This window comes from Bos mutus, unplaced genomic scaffold (genome assembly GCF_027580195.1).
Source record: "Bos mutus isolate GX-2022 unplaced genomic scaffold, NWIPB_WYAK_1.1 CTG238, whole genome shotgun sequence".
NCBI lineage: Eukaryota > Metazoa > Chordata > Mammalia > Artiodactyla > Bovidae > Bos > Bos mutus.
The window spans coordinates 125,370-135,587 of record NW_027219746.1 but is presented as its reverse complement, the minus strand read 5'-3'; the positions used below and the strand labels follow the sequence as shown (position 1 = coordinate 135,587).

Below are 10,218 nucleotides of genomic sequence, written 5' to 3'. Positions count from 1 at the left end.
TGTTTCAAATATAGTACACACTAAAAGTAGTGCTATGTTACGAATATTGGATTAGTATCATAATTTTCTGTGTAGTCCAAATTAACATGATGACATATTCAGAATTCCTTTATGGCAATAATATAACTATACAAAAAATTAAAATCTAAAAACCTGACACTGAAGTAAATAACAGAAAAATTACATTTTATCACATATCTATTTCCATATGTCATTCGTGGTGAATTCCTTTATGACTTTTTCTGCTTTTATATGCACATTCCCATATATATTTCATACCTTAGTTTTTTTTAATTATTAGAGTATCTGCAACATACACCATTTATTCAGAAATACTTTTTTGAGAAAAATAAACTGATCACATAACATGTATTTTATGATGTAGCCCAATATGAGAAATGTTGAAATTAAAAACAAATTGATCCTAACACAGAATAAGACAATTTAGGTCATTTGATATATGCAGTTAGGATCTCTGGCATTTTGATGTATTTCCTTGTAGCCTTTCTCTAGGCACGTTTGTATTCAATATAATTGTATTTCCGCCATACTGCTGGTGGTTCTCAGGTGTTAGTGTGCATTAAAATCTCTCAGGGGAACATGATAATAATGTATATTTTGGGGCCCAGTTGGAAGTGGATTTGACTCATGAAATCTGGAGAGGAGTACCAAAGTCTGTATTATTAACAAGGGAGATAGAAGATTCTGAAGCAAGTAGTCTTTGGGAAATGCTGCAAAAAATCACTGATACATACTGACAAGGACTCCCTCATGGACCAAAATTTTACTCAGGCTTCTCTGGCTTTCTTTTCAATGAGGTCTTGTCCTCAGTTCTGGCTTTGGCCTGCTAAGTCCAGTTTTAGCAAGACATTCTGGTTAGGCAATTTATCAAGAATTCTCCCAACCTTGATATCTATTCAAGCTTGATACATAACCAAGTTCCTCTTCATAATTTTTCATCCTCTCCTGCACCTTTCCCATTGGCCATAAATCCCTACCTGTCCCTGTCGTATTTACAGTTGAGTTTAATTTCTCTCCCCTATTGCAATAGTTTTGATCCTTATTGCAATAATCTTGAGTAAAGTATTTCTTACTGTTTTTAATAGGTAAAAGGCATTTTTCTTTTATAATATAACATAAAATTTTTGTTCATGTTTTAATTTGCTGTGTCATACTACCCCTGCTAGGCTCCTTGGGAAATTCAAGTCTTTGACTCTAGAGAAATGAAGTGACTTGCCTGTTATTCTTTAGTTATGGGTAGAATTAGGCTAAGGACTTAAGGATCCACACAGTCATAATGGCTACTTTAAACATTTATTCAAGATATATCAGAATTTCTGCTCCTGATCAGGATAAAGTAACCTAGAGTGTTCCATTCTGAAACAAACAAATCACCTTTCATTCTATGAACAAACTGTTCAAGACATTCTAAGAACTGTCCTGTTCCAGACACAGGACATTAAGCAACAGAGGTCAGTGGTCCCTAAAAGACTGGGAAAAAGTAAGATTATTCTTATGATTGCCCCAGCCTACTTCCTGAAGAAAGTTTTCAGGCCACAGTGTAGAAAGTGAGAATCCGTGGAGAGCCTGGTGGTATCCTATAGATTAGGATAAGAAGGGAATCTGGGGAGTCCAAAGCAGCTAGAGATTGCAAGACAGAGTACCAAAAAGGAAAGAGCCCACAGAGAAAAAGTTTTCGAGATTTACAGAGGGTCTCCCTTGACTAAGGAGAAGGCAATGGCACCCCACTCCAGTATTCTTGCCTGGGAAATCCCATGAACCGAGGAGCCTGGTAGGCTGCAGTCCATGGGGTGGCTAAGAGTTGGACACGACTGAGCGACTTTACTTTCACTTTTCACTTTCATGCACTGGAGAAGGAGATGGCAACCCACTCCAGTGTTCTTGCCTGGAGAATCCCAGGGACGGGGGAGCCCGGTGGGCTGCCGTCTATGGGGTTGCATAGAGTCGGACATGACTGAAGCAACTTAGCAGCAGCAGCAGCCCTTGACTACTTATCCGAGTACTGATTACACACCTGTGAGCAAATGATCCCAGATCAGGAAAAGAACCATCCAAAAGGATTAAAGAGAATAATTTCTTAAGTGCATAGAAGTTTGGACATAGTGCCTGCTCCTACCAGTCAGATTTGAAGATCTCATAATTCACAGGACATCAGAAAGAGTGTTTGGACGAGTTTTTCCTCATTAATGGGGTGCAATTAAGCTTAAGCTAAACAGTACTTTGTTCTCATCTTACAAAGGTTAAAATAAAAACCTAAAAAGATCAAACTGTTTACAAGTAACTTAGCTGTGTTCCAGAATAAAAACCATCATATTTACAGAGATACAAAACTATGTAGCACTCAAAAGGTAAAATTCACAATACCTGGTATCCAGTCAACAATTGCCAGGTCAGCAAAGAATCAGGAAAATCTAACCCATTATGAGGAGAAAAGAAATCAATCGATCAAAACTGACCAAGAAAAGATAAAGATGGTACAATTAGACAAGGACATTAAAATAGATATAACTGCACTGCCTATGTTCAAGAAGCTGGAGGAAAGACTGAAGATGTTTAGTAGAGACATAGAACACAAAAAATGTTAAAAAAAAAAAAAAAGACCCAAATTGAACATCTAGAAATAAAAACTACAATGTCTGAAATTTAAAAAATATGTTAGATGGGGTTAATGGCAGATTAGATGTTACAGAAGAAAAGATTAGTGAGTCTGAAGACATAGGAATAGAAACAATTCAAAATGAAATGTAGAGAGGAAAAGATTTTAAAAATGAATAGATCTCAATTCCATACCCTTATTTTTACAGCACAAGGAATTATAGCCATTACCTTATAATAACTTTGAATGGAATATAATCTGTAAAAATACTGAATCACTATGCTGTGCACCTGAAGCTAACATAATACTGTAAATCAGTTGTGAAATGAAAGTCACTCAGTCGTTTTCGATTCTTTGCAACCCCATCGACTATACAGTCCATGGAATTCTCCAGGCCAGAATACTGGAGTGGGTAGCCATTCCCTTCTCCAGGGGATCTTCCCAACCCAGGGATCAAACCCAGCTCCCCCACATTGCAGGCAGATTCTTTACAAGCTGAGGCACAAATTGTATTTCAATTTAAAAATGAACAAGCATTACTGAGTTGTGAGACAACTATATTGATAATCATTTAAATGAAAATTGTCTAAGCCCTCTAATGACATGATAGAGATTGTCAGAGTGAATAAAAAGCAAGACTGAGCCCTTAATATCTGAACGTTATGGAGAAGAGAGGGCTTGTTGCATACACAATAAACCATAGACACATACTGAGAAAAAAAACTTTTTGCTAAAAATATACAACACACCATGGTCCAAGCATCATTAAGATAGTACTCACCTAAGCTAGTACAATTCTAAGTCAGGTAGAGGATCTTTATGCACAACTCTATAAGGGACAAACTGGGACACTGAGCTGTCCAGAGAAATCTGTAATGATGGAGGGTGGAGGTGGCTCCCCACAGCAGAGGAATGGAGTGGGCTTGTGACACTCAGTTTGGATGCTACTTCCAGCAACGGAGGGGAATCTGAGGGACGTGAATCCTGCCTGTGCCAGTTCACATGCTCTTTACCTATCTTGGTTCTCACAGCAGCCCTGGAAATTATTGTCTCCATTTTACTAATAAATAGAGAGAAATAACTGAGGCATTGTCATGATAAAAACCACTGTTTATATTGCTAGCTGCTTCCCACGTGGCTCAGGGGTAAAGAATCTGCCTGCAATGCAGGAGATGCCTTTTGCACAGGATACACAGGTTCAATCCCTGGCTCAGGAAGATCCCTTGAGAAGGAAATGGCAACCCACTCCAGATTTCTTGCCCGGGAAATCTCATGGACAGAGATGCCTGGCGGGGCTATAATCCATGGGGTCCCAAAAGAGCTGGACAAAACTTAGTGAGTAAACAACATATTGCCAGCTAAATGATTCAAAAATATTTTGAAATTCATTATTCTTGTTTATTGGTGCTTTTTCAACAAGTTTTCATCAAATTTTTCATTGTCTTTAAGTTGACTGATACATTTAGTTTGCTTCCTCTTGTTTTTTATTTTTTTAGCCATGCAGCATGTGAGATCTTAGTTCTGGACCAGAGATCAAACCTGTGCCCTCTGCGGTGGAAGTGGAGAACCTAACCACTAGACAACCCAGGAATTCCTGCTTCCTCTTTTAAAAATCAAACTTTAATCAGAGATTAAGTAATCTTGCTAATTTAGGAAAACTAGATAAAAACTTTAATCTACGCATGTGATTTCAGTAAAGGAAACATGGTGCTGAAATCAAGATTTAAAATTTGTCTTCTTAATAAATTTTCTCTTCTGTTTCAAAACAACAACAACAAAACCACTTTAGGAGGCATATTTTACAATCAGAAACATAATAATGCTCATTCCATTTGTGGGAACTAAATGGAAAATATTTTCCATTGGCTACACAGGAAAGAGTAAATTTCTGAACAGGCTAATCATAACTTTTAAAACAATGTTTGAGCAAAAATTAAAAATACAAATAAATGTTAAGATTTTCAAATTTATAGAGATGCCTTATTCATTTGGTTATGTATGTTTATATTACTTAGAAAGCATTTTAACTGGTTACACAAGACAGCAATTACATTTCATGTTATATGCATGAAAATTTTTAAATGAGATCATTCTAAACAAAATCAGCACATTTATTATATGAAATACATGATATTAGGGAAGGAGACAGGGAATAGACATAGGATTTTGTCCATTTCATTCCTGTAATCAGTCCTTTTTCTACTCACTAGACAACTTTTAAATTTCATATAGAAATAAATTAGTTCTATTAACTAAATGTATTCATGTAATGTTCCCAAATTTGCCCACTGAGAGTTGGCTTGCTGAAACATGACTGTTATTTTCAGTTTTGAAAAACAGGAGCTAATTGAAAGTTTTTATTTTCTTGGGTTCCAAAATCACTGCAGATGGTGACTGCAGCCATGAAATGAAAAGACGCTTACTCTTTGGAATAAAAGCATGATAAACCTAGACAGTGTATTAAAAAGTGGAGATACCACTCTGCTGGCAAAGGTCCATATAATCAAAGGTATGCTTTTTCCAGTAGTCATGTACGGATGTCGGAGTTGGACCATAAAGAAGGCTGAGCACCAAAGAATTGATGCTTTCAAATTGTGGTTCTGAAGAAGACCCTTGAGTCCCTTGGACAGCAAGGAGTCAAACCACTCAATCCTAAAGGAAATCAAGCCTGAATATTCATTGGAAGGACTGATGCTGAAGCTCCAATACTTTGCCCACCTAATGCAAAGAGCGAACTTATTGGAAAAGACACTGATGCTGGGAAAGATTGAAGGCAGGAGGAAAAGGGAGTGATAAGCATGAGACGGTTGGATGGCATCATCAATTTATGGACATGAGTTTGAGCAAACTCTGGGAGATTAGTGAAGGACAGGGAACCCTAGCGTGCTGGAGTGCTGCAGTCCATGGTTTCGCAAAGAGTCAGACATGACTGAGTGACTGAACAACAACTGAAAAGTAGGTCAAATATGATCCAATTAGCTTTGAAGAGTGGTAAGAAGACAAAAAATAAACATAACAAGTTAAACATGTCTCCTTGGCAGGGGCTGTGAAAGAGGCAATATTTCTCTTAAGAGGTCTAATCATGACTAAGTTTAATCATGAGTAGTTTAATTATGACTAAACCTGGTTTAATCATGACTAGTATAGGATGATAATAAAAAATTTTATAATTTTTGTAAATTGTACTTTCTTTGGATAATTAGATTATGGTTTTGTTTATATTTTTCTTTATATTTCTGCATAATCCAAATATGTCTAATCACCTTGTATAACACAAATAATTATAAAAAGTATTTCATCTTCAAATGTTTCTCATAGAAACTTTTAAAACAAGTGTAAAGAAATAAACAACTCACAAAGAACCAATGTTAATTATTGCTATATATTATTTTAGATAAGTTATAATTGCTAAAAGCTTTAATAATAATTAAATGCATTATTATGTTATTAAATATCTACATCAGACACTGCTGGAAATTGAGCTCCAGAGTAATTAAGACAAAAGCATTGTTATAAAAGGGCACAGGCTTGCACAGAAAAGATAATGCCTAATTTATTTAATAGTCATATAATTATTATTAATAATAAACTGTAATAATGCATTAACTTAACAGGATATTCGGAAAGGTAAAAAAACAGTACTGGTTTAGCAACAAGGTCCTTCTGTACAGCACAGGGAACAAAAGAATGTAAAAAAAGGTACTGGTTTAAATACAGACATACATTGTTTAATGCAATCCCAATTTCGGAAATATTAAAATTTGGAAAGGTACATTCTTTGTGAAATTAAATAAGCCAATCAGATCACAATGTTTGTAAAATGGTGTCATCACTGTCAGTGTTTCTCCATGCCTATGCTGGCAAAACTCAGATGCATCAGAATCACCTGCATGTGTGCTCAATCGCGTCTGACTCTGTGTGACCCATGGACTGTAGCCCACCAGGCTCCTCTGTCCATAGAATTCTCCAGGCAAGAATACTGGAGTGGGTTGCCATTTCCTTCTCCAGGGGATATGCCCAAGCCAGGGATCAATCCCGTGCCTCCTCCATTAGCAGGCGGGTTCTTTTACTGTTGAGCCCCCAGGGAAGCAGAATCACCTGAGCAACTGTCAAAACAGTAGTTAATGATCAGGTGATTCAAGGAATGACACAGGGTTCCTTGGGGCACCCAAGTGAAAGCTTTTTTTTAACATTTCCTTCAGGTGATTGAGCTTCCCTGATAGCTCAGTTGGTAAAGAATCCACCTGCAATGCAAGAGACCCTGGTTCGATTCCTGGGCTGGGAAGATCCCCTGGAGAAGGGAAAGGCTACCCACTCCAGTATTCTGGCCTGGAGAATTCCATGGACTGTATAGTCTACGGGGTTGCAAAGAGTTGGACATGACTGAGCCACTTTCACTTTTCACTAGGCCACTTAATTAAGGACAGCCACTTAGGAACAGTATTAAGCTGGTTTCTGAACTCTATTAATGAATCGGTTAAAATAATTAAATATCTGTTGAAGCTTTCCATGTGGTACTAGTGGTAAAGAACCTGCCTGCCAATGGAAAAGACTTAAGAGTCATGGGTTCGATCCCTGGGTCAGGAAGATTCCCTGAAGAAGGGCATGGCAACCCACTCCAGTATTCTTACCTGGAGAATCCCATGGACAGAGTAAAACCAAAAGGGTCTTGTTCAGAACCAATGTTAAGAACAAGAACCATGGGAATTGTACTCACTGGTAAATATAACTCCAAAGTGAGGATGAAGGCTTTCTCCCACAACTTTTATAGAAGTCAAAGGGGGGATTTATCTCACCAGGCACTACAGACAGATCAGTAGGTTTTTGTTACCTTGTGGACTCCAGCACATCGTCAACATGAACTGAAATAGGAGTCAGCAGAAGGGAAAGAATGCCCAACTGACATGGCAGTAATCAGGGAGGTAGGGGTACTGCAAATATGACTGGAATGACAGAGTGGAACCCACCTATTTTTCCTGCTGTGAGCCTGGGTGAAAATTCCCCTTAGTACTGCCCAAGGATCTGATGAGAGCCAGGGTCCTGTTAAATGCTGGGGAGTTGCATAGGAGGCAGGCCAACAGTTCCACACCTCATGTATTCCATTCGGCAGCCCTCTAAGGCAGAAATTATTTATCCCATTTCACAGAAGAGAAGACTGACTCTTTACAGGAATGTATCTGTAATGAAGGGAGGGTTTACTTCCAGTTAAGGCTGGAAGATACTTAAAGTTCAATTTTCTTTAAGTCTGCTGAACCAGTAATTATGTTCAATCACAGACTCATTGAAAAACTGTTCTCATTGCTTCTAAAATCCCAGATAATAAATGAAAAAAAAAGTCATGTATTATCCAACCACAGAGAAATGTGCTCCAATTACCATCCTGGGATATGTGATTTCAGATTTTTGAAGGGTTCATGTATTTTTTCTTTAATCAGACAATAATAAATGTATAAATTGCTTTTTAATTACTTTATTAACTTTACATTTTTCCATGCAAATGGGTGAAACTTTACTGTTGACAGAAACTTAGATTGGATGCCAAGGCAATCTGTAATTAGAAGCTGGTAACACAGAACCCACCTGACACACTGAAATTACATAAGGTTCACAGCAAACGGATCAGTAAAGGCATTATCAGGAAAATGCAAGGAAAAACAGAACAACAGTGGAAATCACAGTATTAATCTCATGGAAATGGCAGGAGTCAAGGCATAAGGCAAAATTCATCATGATGGTCATGGTGATTAGAGAGCTCCCCCATAAGGATACGCAGACAATTCCTCAACTGCAGCTCCCTAAGTTTTCTCCTGATTTCCCTCATCTCCTCCATGAATATTTCCATATCGTCTCCCTCTCCACCCATCCCATCATTGACCTGTCTATTGGGTATAACCCATCGGAAATTAGGGGCAAGTCGGCGAGCCTGTCCCCGTCTATGATTTCTTTCTGGCTGGTGGCCTTCGCCCCCTCCCAAAGGGCGGTCTTCCTCTCCGTTCTGCACGGGTTGCTCCATTTCTTCGTTTTCCTGGTAGATATTAGCCATGATGAGATTTTTTTCCCCCGGTTATTTTTCTTTGAACAAGTAAGACAAAGGCAAGGAGAGACACTGAATGCTTGGTGCACTGACCAGCAGGATTCAGAGTTCTGATAGTAAAGATTAAAAAAAAAATTTTTTTTTTCCCACCTCAGGCGCTTCGTGCTCCTTCTGGGGAGCCTTCAATTTGACCTCTTTCCCAGCGCTCTCCTTTTCCCTCCCTCCCTCAAACCCAAAGCCCACCATTTTTCTTTTCCCAGGATTCTTTCCCAGAGCGCAGCAGGCACCAAAATGGAGGACGGGGCATGGGGTCTGGGGAAGTTAGCAAGGGATCTCAGGCTGGGCTGTGCACCAGTCCCCTTCCTCCCCTGCACTGTTCCCGGCACTGACCTGGGCCTATCCTTGCTGTCTCTTGCTCCTTCTGATCCTCGCCACGAGTGCGCCGCCGCCACACTTGGTTCGGCAGACCTGCAAAGGGCCAGGGTGGGGACAGGAGGCTGCTGCAGCCGGGCGCTTGGCGCCTTCCCGACCCCGCGTCCCCTACTCCCACCAACCCCCCTTTCCGCGCCTAGCCGCCCCGGGTCCCCGCCCCCACCCTCAGATGCCCCCATCCCCGCCCCGCTCCCAGGTGACTCAGGGATGATTTCCCATCGCTCTGAGTTGCTTTCCTGCCTTCCCTGGAAACTTGCCCCCCTGCACCCCCACTCCAGGGGGCCACTATTTCTGTTCCCAGGAAAGCCGGGATGTGGAGAGGGCTTGCTGGGACTCGTCGCGCTAAATCCCTGTGCCGGCCTCTGGGGTTGGCTGGCAGCTGCCTCCCTGGCGTCAGCGCGTGGCCCCGGGGCCCTTACCTGCTCCGCTTGCTGCGGGCCTGATGCCAACCCGCCGTGCGCAGGGGAGTGGGGAGCTGGTACCCAGACAGGAGTGACGACTGCACCGAAGGCTGCGTCGCTCTGCAGCTCGCGATCACGTGAGCACCCCACGTCACCGCCGAGCTCGCCCCCAACTCCGGCGGCCAGTGCAGCAGGAGCGCCCCACTTCCGCCTCGTGCACAAGCACGGACAACCGCCTGTTTGTGCGCTGGGCCACAGCGCGCACCTCCCTGTCAATCAATCATCTCGCTCTTCTCCAATCTGACTGCCCACGAGTGGCATCACCTCCCTGCGGTTAGAGTTTGCCTTTCTCTGGTTATAAGGGAGGGTCTACAACACCCTCTACCCCCTCTCCGCCCCTAGGCCTTGGCCTTGGCTTTTTCTGCTTTCTTTCCTCTTCTCGCTGACCGAAGTCTTTCCCCACCCCCACTCCGCCCCGCCATTGCCCACCAAGTGTCCTGAATTCATACTCTTCTAGGACATTTAGGTTGAAGGTTAGGGTGGGGAGGGAGCAAGAAACTTGTCAGACAGGCGAGAAGGTAGAATGGGTTGTATATATCCTTCCTAATAATTTCTCTTTATTTCTTTTTTTAAAAAGCATGCCATCAAAAAATTAAAAATTACAAGACTTCATTTTTGAAAGAAATGCTTCATCCTGTGGAAAGGAAAAGCCTCATTGTTTGATTTGTTTGTTC

The 10,218-nt window shown here is 40.9% G+C and overlaps 1 protein-coding gene across 2 annotated transcripts; it reads right to left on the bottom strand.

Moving 5' to 3' along the window:
* Positions 1-8,071: 8,071 nt before the first annotated feature.
* On the bottom strand, positions 8,072-9,708 carry BEX3 (brain expressed X-linked 3). Of its 2 annotated transcripts, none has more exons than XM_005910959.2 (3): positions 9,503-9,708; positions 9,042-9,119; positions 8,072-8,689 (listed from the first exon to the last, which is right to left on the bottom strand). In XM_005910959.2, the coding sequence occupies exon 3, from the start codon at positions 8,658-8,660 to the stop codon at positions 8,322-8,324; it is 339 nt and encodes a 112-aa protein (XP_005911021.1). In that variant the 5' UTR covers positions 8,661-8,689; positions 9,042-9,119; positions 9,503-9,708; the 3' UTR covers positions 8,072-8,321. The 2 variants fall into 2 exon arrangements, with proteins under 2 accessions (XP_005911021.1, XP_005911022.1); XM_005910960.3 differs by having other exon boundaries at positions 8,072-8,642; positions 9,503-9,695.
* Between the last annotated feature and the right edge of the window lie 510 nt (positions 9,709-10,218).